This window comes from Nicotiana tabacum, chromosome 1 (genome assembly GCF_000715075.1).
Source record: "Nicotiana tabacum cultivar K326 chromosome 1, ASM71507v2, whole genome shotgun sequence".
In the NCBI taxonomy this organism is placed as follows: Eukaryota; Viridiplantae; Streptophyta; class Magnoliopsida; order Solanales; family Solanaceae; genus Nicotiana; species Nicotiana tabacum.
This window is the reverse complement of record NC_134080.1, coordinates 218472214-218492306: the sequence shown is the minus strand read 5'-3', so window position 1 is coordinate 218492306 and position 20093 is coordinate 218472214. Positions and strand designations below refer to the sequence as shown.

General features: G+C 37.0%; 2 protein-coding genes across 2 annotated transcripts; both read right to left on the bottom strand.

Annotated features, from left to right (window-relative positions):
* Positions 1-8571: 8571 nt before the first annotated feature.
* LOC107820326 (protochlorophyllide reductase-like) lies at positions 8572-12576 on the bottom strand. The gene is made up of 5 exons (NM_001326064.1): positions 12463-12576; positions 12135-12233; positions 10798-11323; positions 9841-10199; positions 8572-8877 (listed from the first exon to the last, which is right to left on the bottom strand). The coding sequence occupies exons 1-5, from the start codon at positions 12514-12516 to the stop codon at positions 8722-8724; spliced, it is 1194 nt and encodes a 397-aa protein (NP_001312993.1). The 5' UTR covers positions 12517-12576; the 3' UTR covers positions 8572-8721.
* A 1163-nt stretch (positions 12577-13739) lies between these two features.
* On the bottom strand, positions 13740-19740 carry LOC107773470 (2-deoxy-glucose resistant protein 2-like). Its single transcript, XM_075257198.1, has 7 exons — positions 17892-19740; positions 16772-16862; positions 16398-16555; positions 16214-16265; positions 16026-16108; positions 15322-15415; positions 13740-14775 (listed from the first exon to the last, which is right to left on the bottom strand). Exons 1-7 carry the CDS (start codon positions 19425-19427, stop codon positions 14171-14173), a joined length of 2619 nt encoding a protein of 872 aa, XP_075113299.1. The 5' UTR covers positions 19428-19740; the 3' UTR covers positions 13740-14170.
* Positions 19741-20093: the final 353 nt, after the last annotated feature.

The window sequence follows — 20093 nt, the reverse complement described above, 5'->3', positions numbered from 1 at the left end:
ATATTTGTGAATTTCTTAATAAAAATACAGCATCTATACAAAAGTTACTGTGTTCCCGAGAACTCAGTAATCACACTCTAGATTCGCCACTGACGGCCAACATTCACTATCATAGTAACTTTTATAAGGATTCACCATGAATTAACAGTTTACGCTAGTTGTCAGCCTACTGGAATCCTCCTCATTTATCTAGACATGCAATATGAGCAAGCTCATAAAGGAGAGTTTTTAATTACGAGGAAAAAATATGAAATAAAAAAAAAACGCATATAGTCATCGACGGATCTAGCCTTAACCTTATGAGTTCCCGTGAATCCAGTTGTTTTTGCCGAAACTGTATATTTGTATCAATAAATTCACTAAATATTTATAAATATTTGACTGTGTACCCAATTATTATTTATATATAACTCAGTTAGGATAACGTAGTGATGGTATATACTAAAACTACGCCGTTTAATGGAGTGTGTAAACCATGTTATTTTTATCTAATTCTTTTATCACATTATGCGTCGGATTAACTCTTGAGAATTGGATGAATTATTTAAAACAAAAAAGTGGCTACGAAGTCAAATAGTTGGATCAAACATGGAAGTGTTAAAAATGAAATATGAGAGTTTTATGACCCAATTTGACAATTCAAAGTTTTATGAGAGTTTTAAGGTGAGTTGAGAAATGTTCATTGTCTAATCTGTTCAACTCAAATAAATCCTAAATTGAAGAGCTTTTGCAGATCTTTTCCTTACTATTTTTTTTTTTGGTCAAAATAGTGTGGGCTGGTTGCTTTTTGAACTAATAGTTGAAAATTAGTCGGTGTTTGTAAAATAATTGAAAAAAGCCATTATTAATGCGAAGCTAAAATCTGGACAAATAAATTGTTAGCTGAACCACAAAAAAGTCCAGCATCATATATTGAATTATGGAACACCTTCATATAAAACTCCAGCATATTATATTGAAATTCCAGTATTTTATGAATTCTAGCACATATGCTGGAATTTTATATGTAAAAAGTTCGAAGATTTTTTTCGGATTTTAATTAAAGGTATTTTTGTCCAGATTTTATCACTACATAAAAAGTGGCTAAATTTTGATTAATTTTAAAATTATAGATAATTTTTAATTAGCAATTATAAATCAGACTAATCCTGAAATTTCACTATTTTTAAAAAATTAATTCTCCTACAGGTTGAGTTGGGCCAATAATATGGCCCAAGTTATTGCAACATCCCTGGTGAGTTGATTTGGGATATACCTATTTTGACGTAAAAATAGCAAGGGCTAACTAGTTTTCAGACTGGTCATTCAAAAATAGTCAGTATTTGTAAAGTCATTGAAAAATAGCCACTATTTTGTTGTAACACGGAGAGTTCCAGCATAATATACTGAAGATCGGTGCACTTGTGTATGAACTTCCAACATATTATGCTGGAACTCTAACACAGAAAGTTCCAGCATAATATATTGGAGATTGGAGCACTTGTGTATGAACTTCTAGCATATTATGTTGGACCGGTATATTATACTGGAACTCCGGTATATTATGTTGGAAGTCCAGTATAATATACTGGAGTTCCAGCATATTATGCTGGAGTATTTTCCAGATTTTGAACAGTATTTTTGTTCAGATTTATCTTTACATGAAAAATGGCTAAATTCCGATTACTTTTAAAACTATGGCTATTTTTAAATGACCACTTGTAAATCTGGATATTTTTAAATTTCTCCCTATTTTGACGTTTCAATGAATGTTTAAATCTAACTAATCATTCTAAATAGATAAAACTAGTTGCACAGTTATATGGGTCATCAATATTGATACCCAAAAAAAAGTTATACAATGACTATGGTTTTGGTTTGATTTTAGGATAATTTTGTTTTTGGGTGTGAACTTGCTTTTAACTTGAATTCTGTGTTCTGAGGCCTTGAAAACCTCATTTAGCGTCACCTCGAGTTGTGTGCGTAGTCCGGGCGCTTGACCGGAATGCTTAAATGTGAAAATCTGTGAAAATCTGTGAAAATGATAAGTTTTGACTGTAAAATGAATTAATTTGACTTCGGTCAACATTTTGGGTAAATGGACCCGGACCCATGATATGACGGTCCCGGAGTGTCCGTAGAAAAATATGGGACTTGGGCGTAGCCCAGAATCGAATTCCGAGGTCCCAAGCCCGAGAAATGAATTTTTAAAGAAAATTATTTTCTGAAATTGTTTAAAGGAATTTGAAATGAAATTGGATTAGAACATGATGGTATCAGGCCCGTATTTTGGGTCTGGCGCTTGTTACAAGTCTTATATATGATTTAAGATGTTTTGTGAAATTTGCTGAGAAACGGATGTCATTTGACGTGATTCGGACCTAAATTGCTAAAACGGATGTTTTAAGAAGTTTGAGATAATTCTTTGATTTTGAGGTTTAATTTGATGTTAATGAAGCTATTTTGGCGATTTGATCGCACGGATAAGTTCATATGATGTTTTTGAGTTAGTACGTATGTTTGGTTTGGAGCCCCGAGGGCTCGGGTGAGTTTCGGATGGGTTTCGGAAAGTTTTTGAACTTAAGAAAAGTTGCAAATTTTGCAGTTCAGTGCACAGGGAAATTGTTCTTCGCGTTCGCGTGGTCCCACTCGCGAACGCGTAAGGCAAAAATCCCAAGTGCCAGTTTTCTTCTTCGCGAACGCGAAGCCTGAGACGGGAACGCGAGGCTGAGGGGGGAATACCCTTCGCGAACGCGTCCAGGCACTCGCGAACGCGTAAGGCAATGGGCCTGGGGAGGGAGTTCTCACTTATTCTATACAAACACGGCCACTGGACCGCGAAAGCGAAGGCTCGAGGGGTCAAAGCTCCGCGAACGCGAGCCCAATGTCGCGAACGTGAAGGTCACTTAGGTCTAACCCATCGCGAACGCGACAGGCCTATCGTGAACGCGATGAAGACTTGTCCAATGGTCATAAAACAGAAGCAAAAACGGGACTTAATCAAAATTTCATAACTTCTTCATCTCAACTCCAAATTGGCGATTTTTGAAAGGGGATTTCACCACCAATTTATAGGTATGTAATCTTAGACTCATTTTCTTCAATTTCCATTAACACCCATTAGATTTCTAGGATTAAATCATGTAATTAAGGGTAGAAAATTAGAGATTTGGGTAGAGTTAGGGCTTTTTGATTATTTGTGATTTAGACCTCATTTTGGGATCAGATTTGAAAACAAATTATATATTCGGTCTCGTGGGTGAATTGGTGATCGGGTTTTGGTCCGAACCTCGTGTTTTGACCAAGCGGGTCCGGGGTCAATTTTTGACTTTTTGGGAAGAATGATTAGAAAGTTATAATTAAGCATCGGAATTGGATTGTTTAGCGTTTATTGATGTTATGAAGTCGATTATGTATAGATACGATTGTTTTGGAGCCAAATTCGAAAGGAAAGGCGGTGTTTGAGGCTTGAGTTGGTCGTGGAAGTTCGAGGTAAGTGTTTGGTCTAACCTTAGCTTGAGGGATTAGGAGTTGAGTCTTATTTGCTATGTGGTAATTATTGAGTACGACGTATAGGCATGGTGACGAGTATCTATACGTTGGTGTCTAGCATACTCGTGAGTATTTATATTGTGATTATCATGACTTCGTTGTATCCTTCATGCCTTGGTGATGGTTTCTAATTGTTGTATAAAGTTTGTGGAAATAATTGTGACCTATGAACATTGAGGAGCGTTGACTCAAGTTGTATAACGAATTGTGAAAGGATATGAGACGATTGACCCCTTTGGAGCACTGGCTCAAGTGGTAAAGTGAGTTATTAAGTAAAAGTGAAAGAAAGAGAAAGAGTTATCAAATTGTTCCCTTGCCGGGATGTTTGTTATTTTGTCAATTATCTCCCTTGCCGGGATGCTGAGATTATTGATGTTGTTCCCTTGCCGAGATATAATTGTTTAATTGTGTTCTCTTGCCGGGATTTCTATCATTATTTATTTACTCCCTTGCCCCTTTTGTTGTGATTATTGTTTGGGTGAGTAAGAGTGCTAAAGCACGAAGGGTAATGTCGTGCATTGTTTGTTTCGTGAGGAAAGAGTGTAAAGCACGAAGGGTGATGCTGTGCCGTACGATGTACCATTCCGTACCTATTATATTGATTTCATGGTGAGGATGAGAGTAAAAGCACAAAGGGTGATGCCGTGCAATTTATATTGATTCTTATGGTGAGGATGAGAGTAAAAGCATGACGGGTGATGCCGTGCACTTGTCTTTAATTTTCCTGATTCTTGTTGATAATTGAGTTATGTTGTCCTTTACGTTTATTTATTGATTCTCTGTTGTTAGTTGATTTTATTTCGAGGTTATAGGTTCTTTTACTCTATTTGCCTTGTGATTGTTGTTTGGGTGAGGAAGAGCGTAAAGCACAAAGGGTGATGCCATGTATTGTTTTGATGAGACAGAGTAAAAGCACGAAGGATGATGACGTGCACTGATTTCCTAACTTTTATTGATAATTGTGTTACAGTTTCTCTACACTAAATTGTTGGCTTCCTGTTGATACTTGTTGTACCCCGCAACATGATTTCCCCTTCTTATTTTCAATTGAACTGTAGTGATCCTCATATTTATTTGTTGTTTTTCTGTTACTATTCGTTGTTTCCCCGCAGTATGTTTCTCCCTTCCATACTTGACTGTATATGACTGTTTCTTTCCGTACTTCTTTTATGCTGTATATAGTAAAATTGCACAAGTTTATTTGGTAGTCTGGTCCTAGCCTCGTCACTACTTCGCCGAGGTTAGGCTAGGCACTTACCAGCACATGGGGTCGATTGTGCTGATACTATACTCTATGCTCTTTTGTGTAGACCCCAGTGTTGTGGACTTCGGACCGCGGTGGGATTGCTGATTCTTGCTCATCAGACGACCCGAGGTAGTCCTGCAGGCATCCGCAGGCCTTGGCATCTTCTTCTATCTACTATTCCTGTTTCTTTCATGCATTTCCAGAGATAGTGTTGTATTTATTTCTTTCAGACCTTTATTTGTAGTATTCTTAGACCGTTGTGAAATTGTGACACCAGATTTTGGGTGGTTGAGACTTAAGTAATTATAATAGACATAGAATTCAGATGTTTAATGGTTATCTTCCGCTTAATTATTTAAAGTTCCGATGTTTTCATGTTATCGTTTTATAATTGTTAAAAAGAAGTAATTTGATAATGAAGTAAGCAGTTAAGGATTGGCTTGCCTAACTCTCATTAGTAGGCGCCATCACGACTCCCGAAGGTAAAAAATCCGGGTCGTGACAAGTTGAGACTCAAACAGTTGTATTGGATTCATGTTCAGCTAGCTTATTGTTTTTTCTTCCGCTTATGTTAAATTCCGCTGTTTAAATGTTATTACTTCGCAATTGTTAATGAATATAAAATGGGTAAAAAAAAGTAAATTGTTCACATAATTGGCTTGCCTAGCTCACATTAGTAGGTGTCATCATGACTCCCGAGGATGGAAAATACCGATCGTGACACTGGGACTTTATGATGGCAGGTTGATTAATTTGTGGATTATATTAAATTATTCTTGGGAAGATCATATGTTCATCCTGACTACACTTCCTTGCTTCACAGAGTCGGATTCAGGAATTGAAATTTATGATCCTTGCAGTGATTTCGAATTATTATACAATAATAAATGGGTTCACCATCAAATATAGTATAAATATTATACGTTATTACATTATCGACAATCTCTTTCCTAGTAAAATTTATCCTTCTAGAGTAGGAATCACTTTACTATATATGACTGGAAAGTTCTAATACTTGAAATATACTTTATTCTGGCCACGTAACAACAACAACAACAACAACAACAACCCAGTAAAATTCTACTAATGGGGTCTGGGGACGATAATGTGTATGCAGACCTTACCCCTACCCAAAGGAGTAGAGAGGTTATTTCCGAAAGACCCTCGGCTCAAGAGAATAAAAAGACAAAATAAAACAATATTAGTTTCACCACATAAATTATAGGAAAAATAGGAACAATATAAAATCCAGAAAAAATAATATTCTTGCCACATAAAGGGGAGTAAAACAGATAATTGAACTAACAATATGCTCATGAGCCATCACTTCATTTAATTTCAAAGTAAATTAGTGACATTTTCCATCAGCTTATTACACTATCAAAGTAAATTAGTAACTTCAAAGCAATATCAAAATATTTGACAATTCTACTTATATACAGCTTGTTGATATGAGGCCAAGGGCCTAGTGATGATGCCACGAGATGACTTGATATTGTGTTTGGACCGCAAGGGGCCTCTCGAGGAGTCTGCACACCCTCAAATGAGCGCGGGTACCCATTGTGATGTGAGATATGGCCTGAGGGGCTGGTATTGTTATGAGATATTGCCCGAGGAGCGGATTTGTTGATACTGTGCCCGAGGGGCGAACCTTTGTGTGTTTATTTTTCCTTAATTGCTTGTCATTTACCTGCTTAAATTGTTGAAAAAGGGTTTTCGTGAAGTTTAATTCGAGTTAAATGTCTTTCACATATCTTTCACTGGTTTTACTGCTTTATTATAGTCTGCAAATGTGCCTTACGCGATTTCATGATTTCAGTCTTTATTTATGATTATTACTCACTGAGTTGGAGTACTCACTTTACTCCCTGCACCTCGTGTATAGATTCAGGCGTTGCTGATCCTGCTAGTGCGAGTTGAGAGCTCCCAGCAGATTTCGGAGTCCATGAGGTAGTTGTTTGGCGTCCGCAGTCCCGTGTTTCTCCCCCTTTATCATTCTATCTCTTATTAGACATTTTGTAATAGCTTATAGACTTTTCAGACTTGTATTAGGATTGGTAGATGTTCATGACTAGTGACACCCCAGTATCGGGCTGTGTTGAGTTGTTCTTCCGCATATTTGTACTGTTGACTGCTTAAACCTTTATTTTATCATGCTTTATACTTGAATCTTATTATTTAACTGTTTAAAGTTGGAAAGGGAAGTGTCGGCTGGCCTTATCTTCACGAAAGGCGCCATCACGATTGGGTCGGAGTTTAGGGTCGTGACATCTTTGCAACAACATCCAATTCAAACAAATAATGTTTTTTGAAAACCCAAATTCGAATTCAAAGCTTTTTAATAGTTGTCAATGGTGAATTCGTGGGTGGGTACAAAATACGTAGGGGAGGGGGAGGGGATGTGGAGAAAAAAAAACGTGGGAGAGTAGAAGATATGTTAGAATAATTTTAGGACACTAATTATTATCATTAATTCTCTTAAAATGTATATAAATGGTAATTGAGTATATAAAATATAATTATAGTAAAACTTGAATAGAAAGGGTAGTATAGTTTCATATAGTGTATAGGAATATAAAAGTCTCTTTGGGTTATACCTATTTTGACGTTTCAATGAATGTTTTACTCTACTAATCATTCCAAACAGATAAAACTAGTTGCGTAGTTATATGGGTCATCAATATTATGGGTCATCAATATTGACACCCAAACAAAAGGTATATAATGACTATGGTTTTGGTTTGATTTTAGGAGAATTTTGTTTTTGGGACTTTAAGTTGGCAGGTTGAAATATATAAATCAAGGTCCAATCCTAAGGATAGAGCAACGAAGGAACTTAATCAGACGAGAGATGAAATCCACCAAGCTTTAATGGAGATAGCAGATTTGAAAGCTCCAGGATGTGACGGGCTTAATGCTTTCTTTTTCAAGAAAGCATGGTGAGAAATTCAAAAATAGTCAGATTTACTAGTGGTCATTCAAAAATAGCTACAGTTTCAAAAGTAATCGAAATCTAGTCACTTTTCATGTAAAGATAAATCTGAACGAAAACATTGTTTAGAATCCGGAAAAATAATCCAATATAATATACTGGAGATTGGAGCACCGGTTGTTTATACTGGAACTTTCCACGTATTGGAGTTCCAGAATTTGTATAAGATCATCTCTAAAATCTTAACAAAGAGACTATAGGTTGTTATGGAGGACGTAGTGGATAACTGTTAGTTTGCTTTTGTACCAGGCAGGGTCATTACCGATAACATAATACTTAGTCATGAATTGGTGAAGGGTTATGGAAGAAAAGGAATATTCCTAGGGGTTTTTGCTTTGTCTTGTAAATACTTTTTCCCCAGTAATAATAAATTTAATTACCAAAAAATGTTGGCAGGTTGATTAATTTGTGGATTATATTAACTTATTCTTGGGAAGTTCATATGTTCATCCTGGCTGCACTTCCTTGCTTCACAGAGTCGGATTCAAGAATTTAACTTCCTTGCTTCACATAGTCGGATTCAAGAATTGAAATTTATAGTCCTTACCGTGATTTCGAATTAACATACAATAATAAATGGGTTCACCATGTAAATATTTTACGTTATTACATTATCCGCGATCTCTTTCCCAGTAAAAATTATCCTTCCAGAGTAGGATCACTTTACTATATATGACTGCAAAGTTCTAATACTTGAAATATACTTTATTCTGGGCACATAAAGGGAAGTAAAACAGATAATTGAACTAACAATATGCTCATGAGCCATCACTTCATTTAACTTCAAAGTAAATTAGTGACATTTTCCATCAGAAAATAACATTTATTTTCAATCCTAACTAAAGGTGACAGTTCTCTTTACAACAGCCTAGAAATTCCGATACAAATTTTCACTCATCAACTCTTCTTTTCTTGTTTGCCTTGGCAATGGTTAAGGTTATAGTCCGAAAAGTTAAGCCAAACCGACGAGTTTCTCACTGACTTCCCATACTTTACGCGCTTTCTCTACATCACTAGCTTCTTCAGACAACTGGTTCTCAAATGAAGCTGAATCTTTGTTCCAGCTCCAGTACACACCTGATTTAGTCAGGCTTGGATCACTTACAACCTGCATAAGATAAATAAAACAACAGCTTAAGTTAACTAATTAGAAACCGATAGTGAGATGTTCGTCAATCAACTACGTCTCAGTCCCAAACTAGTCAGCCTAATCTACAGTTGAAAAATCAGGAATTTCGCTAAGAATGTTCAAGTATGTATACAGTCAAACCTCTCCATAACAACATCGTTTGTTCTGATATTTTTTTGCTGCTATAGTGAACTGTTGTTATGGAGGACATATATTATAACATAACACAACAATCGGTACCGAGAAAGCCTTGGTGTTTATAGTGAATGACTGTTATATGGGGGCGTTGTTATAGCGAGTCTGACTGTATATGTACAAAAAGCAATAATATTTGACCTATATACACAGTATAATTTTCAGGCGAAGGGTGGTTATTTGAGTCATCTAGATTAATTCCGTTCTATTCAAGCCCAAAATTGAATTAGAATAAATGCATCCGTCAATCAACTATCTCTCAATCCCAAGTCAATGGCGAAGTCAGCAATTTCGCTAAGGGTGTTCAAGATTAAACATATATGTGTGAAAGTGATATTTGATGAAAGGGAGCCTTGAAGCAACGGTAAAGTTGTTTCCATGTGACCTATGGGTCAGGGTTTCGAGCTGTGGAAGCAGCCACTAGTTCTTGCATTAGGGTAGGTCGTCTACATCACACCCCTTGAGGTACGGCCCTTCCCCGGATCCTCCATGAATGCGGAATGCCTTGTGCACCGGACTGTCTTGTCTTGTGTTAAAGTGATAGTTGACCGATAAAAATATTTTTCCGGCAAGGGTATTCAACTGATCAGCCTTCAGCAGGCTGTAGCTCAGTCCCTGCTTAGCTATATGAATCATCTATATTCATTCTGTTTTATTCAGGTCCAAAACAAAGAGTTAGATAAATGCATCTTATTTTGGACAAGGTTTGCTGTTATTGTTTTTATTAATACTAATAAGTATTGTTACCTGAGCAAGTCGTTTTCCAGCTTCTGTCTCAGAGACAAATCCCTTAGTAATATACTTCTGGAATGGAGGGAAAAGGAGCCTAAACAAGGGAATATGTTCTCTGAATAGCCCTGTTGTTGCAATGCAGCCAGGGTAAAGAGAGGCAAATGTAATGCCAGTTTCTTCGTGGTATCGACGATGGAATTCCTGCATTGTGAGCATGTTACAGACCTTGCTGTCTTTGTACGCTTTGGCGCCATCAAATTCCCCACCATCGATCATCGCTGAACTGTTAATACCATTTAAACCCCCGGCCATACCCCTCAAGTCACCGAGATTCGCCTTTGGAGGTACATTTCCAGCCAAAGTATTTGTGTTCCCTGTCATGTGTTTTTAGTCAAGAAAAGTTAGTCTCCCTCTACAAAGAGTATACAAGAGAACAATAACAACAACCACAACCCAGTGGATTCCCGTAAGTTGGGTTAGAGGGTAGGATGTACGCAACCTTACCCTTACCTGGGCAGAGAGGCTGTTTCCGATAGACGTTCAGCTAAAAAAGAGAATGGTTTTGAGAAAATAGATGAATATATAAGGTGGAACCAACTAAAAGAGATCGTATTTCACTAAAACAAGAAGGACAAAGTGGCTTTGACAAAGAAGGGCGTCTATCTAGATTAGTTTCTTAGTAAGAGATAAGGCAATAAGCAAGCAGGGGCGGATGTAGAGTGGCGTTACCAAGTTCATCTGAACCAAGTACTTTTGACACACAACATAAATTTTTGTTTAAAAGTTCATTAAATTTGCAGCAAATGATAGGTTTAAACCAACAAAATCAATGCTAAAAGTTCTAAAGGTTGAACGGATAGATTTTAAATTCTGGATCCGCCTCTGTAAGCAAGGGCATAGCAAATAGGTGAGAGCGCTATTGCGCTTATGGGAAACTATTGTAATACTCAATGTGTTAAGTGTTTCAGTTACCTGTAATTGAACCAACAATTATGAGTCTTTTTGAAGGGTAATCAGATTGCTTCAAGTCGTCAAGCAACAATCTTGAAAGAAGGAAATGTCCAAGATGATTAGTGCCAACACTAATCTCAAATCCTTCAGCTGTGAATGAAGGCTCTTTAGCAGTAGGTTGATAGACAGCTGCATTAGCAACCAACACATCAAGAGGGCGACCGGACCTCCTGAAGTTATCGACAAACTGGCGAACGCTGTCAAGCGACGCAAGGTCTAAATGCATGATGGTGTAATTCTCCTTAGGCATACCAACTGATTTTGCAGCTTTCTCAGCTTTTAAAAAGTCCCTACAAGCCATAATCACATGCCATTTTCCGGTCTCGGATAGTGCTTTTGCTGTGGCCAGGCCTAATCCTGAAGAGGCTCCAGTGACTATTACACATCCTTTTCTTAAAGTTTTCTTTCCTGCTGGAGAATTAGTGGTTACATCTGGAGATGCAACCATTGTTGCCCTTACTGCTCCATTGGACAATCTTCTTTGGCTCTGTAAGAAATCAAATATCAGTAAAATTCACTTATTTTCACACAAGGACACTAGGAGTGACTAACATGATTTTTAACATTGAATAATACTCCCTTCATTCCAATCTTTATGAATCTTTTTTTCAATGTTGAGACGCTACAAAATATTTCACGATTCTTTTTTTCTTTTAAATGACCAAGAATCACTGAGGATCAGTGACGCATGGTTCAAAACACAGCGGATAATGTGTCCGCCCCTCTACCTTTCTTCCCTTAAATACCAGGATTTTGATTGCAGTAGGATTCAAACCCGTAACATGCGTCTAATCACACATCACGCATTGCGCTCTTACCACTAGACCAAAGCCCTGAGGCAAAATATTTGACAATTCTACTTCTATACATCTTTCAAATGTTGTCCAAATTCAGTAAATTGCTCATATTTAGCCATTAGAAGGGGAGCGTTGGAGCAACTGTAAAGTTGTCTCCGTGTGACCTATAGGTCAAAGGTTCGGACCGTAGAAGCAGCCAGTAATGCTTGCATTAGGGTAGGCTGTCTACATCACACCCCTTGGGGTGCGGCACTTCCCTGGATCTTGCGTTAACGCAAGGTGCCTTGTACACCGGACTACTTTTTGCTCATATTTAGCCATTATTGTGATGTTTGCTCTATCAAACTAACTTTTCAATCACTACTTTAATACCTTGTTCCACCACCACTATTGTAATATACGTGTCAAAGTAACATCTTAAAATCCATGTCTATTACATATCATCACATAGAAATTAGAATGAAATTGAGCTGGAGAGTATCAATGTGCTACATTTGGTACCTTGACTTTGAATGAAGAGGAGCCAAAATCAGATTTAGAATAGTCAGAGAGCGAAACTCCAAAAAGACTAGAATTCTTCAAGTTTGCACTAGCTTTGCCCTGCAAAATTACAAAATGAGTAAAAGAAAGAATTAGTAATGTAGCTTCAGATTCCAATTGCAGACTAAAATACAAGCAAAGCAATGTATTATGTTGCTCGAACTCTCCAAAAATACTGTGGCGCGTCAAATCCTCCAAAAGTTCCAAATATGCACTACTTTTGGAGGATCCGACACCACAATATTTTTGAAGAATCCGAGCAACATATTTTCTTGACGGAAAATATTACCTCTTTGGAAATGGAGAAAGCAGAAGGAACCAAAGCAGCAGCCTGAAGAGCCATGAAAATGTTCAAGAAAATAAAAGGGGTTGGTCTAAAGTCAGCTAAAGATATTAAAAGAAGTGTTTGAACTACTGATATTGGCAAAGTTTTGGTCAGTTATATATACAGTGGAATTGAGGGCTGTAACAGTGATTTGAGACAAAATAATAATGTCATTTTGGATATGAAAGTAGGGGTTGGATAAGATAGTTTTTTATGGAAGTATCTGCCACATCAATTTATAGCCACCAATCAGAATTGAAGGTTTAGATTTTCTCTGATATTTTTGGAACTTTTTTCTCATTGGATGGATACAAGAAAAAGGATACTTATTTTATTTTGGCTCTCTGCCCAAAGCAATCTACTTCCATAGGTATGGGCTTCAGCATGGAAAATCTGAAGACAAAAGACAGCTAACTCTCCATGCATTTGGGATATTTAATACTTTTAGGAATATTCAATAAAATGCTTCTTAAAAATTAAAATTAATATGCTTTTCTTTTGTTTTAAATTTAGAAAGGTTTTTCTGGAAGACAATTTTACTTGAATAGATTGTTACAAAATACAAAAATATAAAATTATAACTAGAGGTATCACGTTCGAGTCCTGAGAATAGAAAAAATCTTGGTCGAGAGCTTTTTCCTTTTAAATGCCTTTATTCGACACGAATTCGAAAATAGTCCGTGCTCCATTATGAGTACCAAACACTTGGTGAAAACCCAAAAAAAAAAAAAAAGTTTTGTTTGGTTGTAACTTCATTAAGAAAAGCAATTTGGTGGTTTTTTCTTGATTTTGAAAAATAGCATTGTCACAACTAAACAAATTCGATTTCAGAAAATAAAATTAAAATAAAAATATTTAGCTTATAATATTAAATTGAGACAAGCTTAAATGTAGCAGCTTGAACTTATTTGGGATTGATGCGTAGTAGTGGTGGCGGCGGCTACAAATGATCTAAACTTTCTTGAATACATGCTTTAAAAAGCTAGCAACTATCACACCTCGCAAAGCTTGAACTTATTTGGGATTGATGCGTAGTAGTGGTGGTGGCGGCTACAAATGATCTAAACTTTCTTGAATACATGCTTTAAAAAGCTAGCAACTATCACACCTCGCAAACCAATAACTACTGATCTTTAATACAATAACTACGCTTCAGTCTCAAACACGTCGGGATGGACAAGAGAAAGGCGAGGATGTCAAGTACAACAGAAACCATTCATTCTTATGCATACAAAGCCTGCTTGAATGAATTATAAAAGAATTGTGTTTCAATTAAATGGACAATGAAATTACAAGATTTTCAACTCTACAATTGCTGATTACAGAAAAAACTAGTAGTATATTTTTCTAACAAAGCTGTACCTTCTTTTTTTTTCCTTTTCATTATACTATCCTCAGATCATGATAGATCTTTCCTCTTTCTTTTTGCCCTACTTTTCCCCCTAAACAATGCCTAGTCAGGCAGGGTCCTTATCTGAGTCTTTGATACAAAAGAAAGAAAAATTGCTTATATTACATATCTCACCAATATCTGTACAAATTTTGACAATTTGGCTGTAGCTGTGTATTGTGGCATCTCGACCAACACAACCGAGACGTTCTCGCTTTGTGCATGGGTCATGCTAATCTTCTCTGTATTATTCCAATCATCACGAAGACTTCCATTTTGGCTCTAAAACCGGATTGGTAAGCCAAAATTTTGGAAAGTCCTGATCTCCCCTCGGTGGCTTGCAGTTACAATGACCAAACCCCAGCAAGATTTTGTTTGATTTAAACCACTGGAAAAGTCAATACTAGAATCTGTACTTACTCGAGGACTACGATATTTAGTAGCTAGAAGAAGTTTTTCCTCGGGCCATGTTGCTGAGATTCTATCAAAAAAGTAGTTGTTCGTGGCACTAGATATGGTTCCATGAAGAGGACTGTTACTACAGCCAGAAGTCAATGGCGAGCACTCGTTACCATTCTCTTCAACGGGTGAAGGTGGATGGTTAGCAGTGGAAACCTCGTCAAGACCAACATGATCACTTTGTTCCCCCGAAGATGTACTTTGAAATCTCCAAGTGTCTGTCATGCCAGGCCAAGGAATGGCTACTGAAACATCTTGAGAATGAAAATGCTCATAAGACTGTGTAATAGTAACACCTTTATTCCTGCTTGGTCGAGAGTCGTTTTCGTGTTTCCAGATATAGACATGTGAATCCTCGCTGGCACAGACCACATATCTAGCATCAGCTGTCATAGAGGCTGAGATATGCCTACTTGTATTGCGAAAACCTGTCATAGTTCGTGCTAACTCAATGACGAGGAAGAGTACACGAAACTTAAAATGAAAATTGTGCATAATAGAAAAACAAGCATACACAATTCCTAAATAGCTAAAAGTTCACGCAGTGGAAAAGATTGTTTAGCAGCACAAAGAAAGGAGAAATAGCAAAAGGTTCAGACTCCTCAAAAAAGATCAACTCACACAGTATAAACAACTAATATCTTATTCATAAGATATCTCGTATAATAGCAAAGCATTCTCGTACTTTATATAACCATACATATATGACATAAACCCACAAAATCAAACCAAATTCCCATCAATCTATACTTCTCGGTCATAGGTATAGTCAAAGCACCGAAGGTAAGTTGACCAAAATTCGGTGTGGATCCCACACCCATGTCGTGTTGACAGGGGTGCGGCAAGGATTTTGAAGAGTCCGCGCAACATAGACTAGTGGTCAAGTCAACCAAAGTTGAAACCTTAATCAGTTCTAACATAGCAGTATCAATGCAAGCTACAAGCTTTACAAGGTAATACGGCAGTTAATGTACCTTTGAACTTGTGAACAAGATCAGCACCATCAACAACCCGAACTCTTGAGTCTGCAGATGTTATAAGCACTTGCGATGTACTTCCTGGCACAAACTGTTCATCAAGAAATACCAGTCACTAATTAATTCACAAGTTGAAGACCCAAACTTACTTGGACTGCTTCATCCATTAAAAATATTGACCGACTTCCTATTTTGGATTGTCCCAAAAGTGTATTCGCTTTCATAAAACGAAAACTTTTTCCTATACTTTTCAATATTTTAGTATGCAATATGTATGTGAGACACACTTCTATACTGAAGAAAAGTTCAACTCTTTCAAAATTTAATTTTATCTCAAATACATTGACCAAATTCAGTTTAATATAATATAAATGTATTTAGCTCCTAATCTACAACACTAGAATGTGCAAACACCTCTTTGTCCGTGTACCCGACTACCTATTTTTTTACCCAGTATTTATTATTTTTTTTAAAAGGTAACATATCATTATTTAATATTTATTTTATTTAGCTTGAAAGAACCTTGATAAATTATTTTCTTGACCTTTTAGAATACAAAACTACAGTAAAAATTTAAAAGTCAGATAAAGATATGCACAGATATAGCATATGCAAAGTAACTTGTTAATACAATAAAAGTTCGTACAGATGAACTTGCAAAGATAAGCTCCAGCATCAGCAATCAACTAAAATTACTGTACCTGGAAACCAGTAATTTTCCTCTGATGAGTCTTCTTTTTCTTATTCTGCAGATTGATTTTCGCTTTTTGCTGTAGTTTATTATCTGAAAGCAGAGAAGTATAAAGTATTAACACGTGGAGTACATAACTTTCCTCTAGAGAAGAAGATGGGAATAAAGAGGGGACAGCAAAGGCACAATAAGTGAAACCTGATGTGTTATACAAATGACAGCTCCCCTTGTATGACCCAACAAATGCACCCTTGAAAAAAAAGTTACAAAAACACATTTGAAACTTAAACTGTAAAATATGCATATCCAGGACATTTGGTTTTCGCCTAATAATAGGATTGGCATAACATCAGAGCAAGATCTATGTTCAGCAGACTCTAACCTGACCATCTGGTGTGTAGCACGCAGCAGTGACCATCTCATGCAGATCGTTCCAATCAACAACTTGCCGCTCCGGAATGCTCCATATGCGAACCTTAGAATCTAGGGACCCACTGATGAAGTATCTATCATCAACAGGGTTAAACTGGATGCAGGTTACTGAATCGAGGCAAGGAAATCAAGAAAACATTGCAATCAGCCAATTAGTGAAAAAGTTCCAATATATGCATTCATCTATTAACATACTAATTTCTAGGCTATACACTACAATGTCTTCCTTTCTACAGAATCTTTAGACTGAAACTAAGAACATTGAACTCCAAAACTGGCCTGGGGAGTACACCGATGAAAAAATAAGAGTTCAGGTACACATACCATAGTCACTGTGTGAGAAGATCTTCAAACAAGATTTGCTAGAAAGTTCCCAAAGCCGCACTGTTTTGTCCATCGATGATGAGAGCAATTGCTGGTAAAGGGAAGTGGGAGGAAAACCATTAACGAGATGCACCCAGGAAAAATTACCAAAAAATAGAGCTCATTTAATCAATGTAGGAACTTATTGGGCATCTGGATACAAATTTTTTAAGAGAACTATTACAAGAAATTCTTAGGGGTTACCACTCATCAGTATTTTTTTAAATGTACTGAAAATGTTAATAAAGAATATCAAACAGCGATTACAAGGGATGAGTAGTACAACTCCAACAATATGTCTCTTAGTACACTATCTACATGTGAAAGAACTAAGGAAATTAACAATCTACTTCCTGTACATTTTCATTTGTATGCCAAAAGGCTAAGAGAGCTAAACATCTATGCTTTAAGGTACAAATACTTTCCCTTTTGCCTTCAGAATATCTCTAATTTCTTTCCTTCCACACAGTCCACCATATAGCCGCTGGTATAGTGCTCCACAATTTTTTGTCGCTTTTTTGTAGTCCTTTTCTATTCCAACAATGTCGGACGTATGCACCATCTGACTTCAAGCAAATTTAAAAAACATGTACCATATATGGATTGTGATTCTGCAGTGGATGAATTAAGTGTTTTGCATCTTCATAATCTTCTTCACACATTACACGTCAGTTGTGAATGGTCATACCTCTTATTTGAAGACCGTGTTGAGTCAAGCAAGCCTCTCTGGCAACTACCATGAAAAACACTCTACCTTGTAAGGTACTTTATTTCTCCATATCAATTTCCATGGCCATATTAGTTCTTGTTTTCTACTTTGAGACAATACTTTATACCCAGACTTTACTAAGAAAAGGCCATCCTTATGTTCCTTCCGTAATAAGAGCACAAATATCAACAAATCAATCAACTAATCCTAACACCTTAATGCAAAATATGAAAATAAGTTGGTATCAACTTCACAAATCTTCTGTATCCATTATGTCAATTATTATCCCATACTAAATTAAGTAGGATAAAAATTAGAATACCAGCTAAAACAATTAGATATATAAGATAAAAGTTAAGAAGGGCAGCTAACCTCCGACTTGGACCACGAGAGGTCAAGCACATCATCCAAATGACCCTCAAATGAACAGATAGGCTTTTCTGAAAGCCTAAAAACAGTCTCTGGCACCAAAACATGGTCAAAGCCTATTGATTTTCGACCTATAGATGACCTTCCTCTTCTTTTCTTCTCAAAATGACCATCAAAATTTGGCGACATAGTAGTTGGCTCTGGAGATCCAGTAGCCGAAAACAATAGATTCAAATTCCCGTCTTCTCGTTTATCCAACAATAGATCACCTTTCCTCTCTGATGATGTAACCTTCCTAACATGTATGACGCGGTCCTCACCAGCACTAGCAAGATATTTTCCATCCAAACTAAATTGAATAGTCCAAATAGAACCATTGTGTGCTTGTATCTCTTGGCTCTTATAAAGAGCAGTAAGTTCTTTGCTGGATTTCCCATATTGTCGAACGCTAACTCTTTCAGATCCATTAAGGGAACCATCCTGACTATCATCTGTGGCTGAGCTTGACCTTTGGCCACCTTTCTCAGAAGAAGTGTCCCTCTCGTCACTACTTCGCCGCTCCTTATGACCTGTTACCGAGCTAGCCACATTTCTAATGCTCTTTAGCCAGCTTCCCCTTTTCTTAGTCTTAAGCCCACCTCCAGCAATCCCATTCATATTATCCAAATTATTATTATTATTATTATCATTGTTCCCGTCTTCCACATTTTGTCGTCTCATCAATTCCTGAACAATTGGTGAAGTTCCAACACACATATCAAATTCTTCCATAGTCAACTGCTTACCTGTACTGACTTCCTTAAGTTTGTTCCACATCCCGTCCTCTCTCACTTCATTGACCACAAACTTCTTCCCATTATCCAGATCCTTTATAGTGCACACCGTCTCCTCAATTTCAACGTCTCCATTCGATTCCAAATCGTCCTCCTCCTCTACCTCACCATTTCCCAACAAATTACAGCTGTCATTGTCCCTCGAATCAGCTCTAATCGCCACCGCTGCAGATCCATTGCCATTATGTAATTGATCCACATTTCCATTATTATGTACAACTATACTGTCACTGCCATTAACACATAGAATGTCACTACTTTTATGAACTGAAGAACACGAAGGAAAATTAGAGGAATTGGAATCGCCATCTAATTTTGATCGAACGATCCCAGAAACACTACATTTGCTACTAATACTACTACTACTACTAGTTTGACACTTCAAATGAAGCGATGAAACCGATCTGTAACTAAGACCCATTTGACGAAAAAGACGAAAACGGCGTTCTTCAATAGAGGAAGGTTCAGAGATCCACACATCATAGTTGTTTAAAATGCCCATTGGGAATTTAGGAACTGATTTCAGTGGGTCCGAAATAGCATAATTTGGGGACCCCAAATTGGAAATAGGATATTTATCCTCGTCTTCGTCTTCCGAAGGCGAAGAAGAGGAACAAGAAGTGTGGGTAGAAGAGAGTAAACGATCAAGAGAGTCGTGAAAGTAGTCGTTCTCTTCGTATTCTTCAACTTCTATGGTTTTGCTCATTCTTCTCCTCCTACGTTTGGAGCCGGCATTCCCATGAAAATGCCTCGCAATCAACTCCAAGACTGAGATCCAGCTATAAACTTAGCTCACAGTAATGTGTACAAAGTATCTCTGCGTGTATAAATATGAGTATTGTGGGAAAACGGGGAGATTGTGGGGTTAGCTTTGGGAACTCAGATCCGATGATGGGTTTAGAGAGAGAGAGAGTGTGTGTCTGTGTGAGAGAGAAAGGTACTGAAGCCCTATGCAGGGGGAAGTGAAGAAGAAAGAGAAATGACTCGATAAGACCAAAGGAAAAAAGACAGAAAGAAATGAAGAAAAACAATAAGTGCTCCATTTAAATGGGGGCAAGTTGCAAATATTTTAATTTTAATTTTGTATTCGATACTCGACTTAAAGCCCGATTATATCTCAATTCGCATTGTGTAAGGCCTATCGGGGAAACACTTCCTATCAAGTATTTTTCATGCTCAGGACTCAAACCCAAAATCTTCTGGTTAAGAGAGAACCATTACATCCACTGCTTCACTTCCTTTTGTGGTTATAAATTTTAAGTCAATAATTGCTAGTACTACATATGTGTTTGGTCAAAAATATTCTTTATATAATATTTGTTTTTTTAAAAAAAAAATTATTTGCTAAAAATATTTTTAATTAATGTATTCT

Bases quoted from the DNA above. Each gene is read 5' to 3' on its own strand.
- LOC107820326 (NM_001326064.1), bottom strand. From the start codon at position 12,516: ATGGCTCTTCAGGCTGCTGCTTTGGTTCCTTCTGCTTTCTCCATTTCC. The intron at 11,324-12,134 runs GTACCAAATGTA...GATTTCTTACAG, and splicing joins CCTCTTCATTCAAAGTCAAG to AGCCAAAGAAGATTGTCCAA. The intron at 8,878-9,840 runs GTAACAATACTT...TATCTTATGCAG, and splicing joins CTGGAAAACGACTTGCTCAG to GTTGTAAGTGATCCAAGCCT.
- LOC107773470 (XM_075257198.1), bottom strand. From the start codon at position 19,427: ATGAGCAAAACCATAGAAGTTGAAGAATACGAAGAGAACGACTACTTT. The intron at 16,266-16,397 runs GTTAGAGTCTGC...TTTTTTTTCAAG, and splicing joins GCTACACACCAGATGGTCAG to GGTGCATTTGTTGGGTCATA. The intron at 15,416-16,025 runs GTACAGTAATTT...CTTGATGAACAG, and splicing joins GGAAAATTACTGGTTTCCAG to TTTGTGCCAGGAAGTACATC.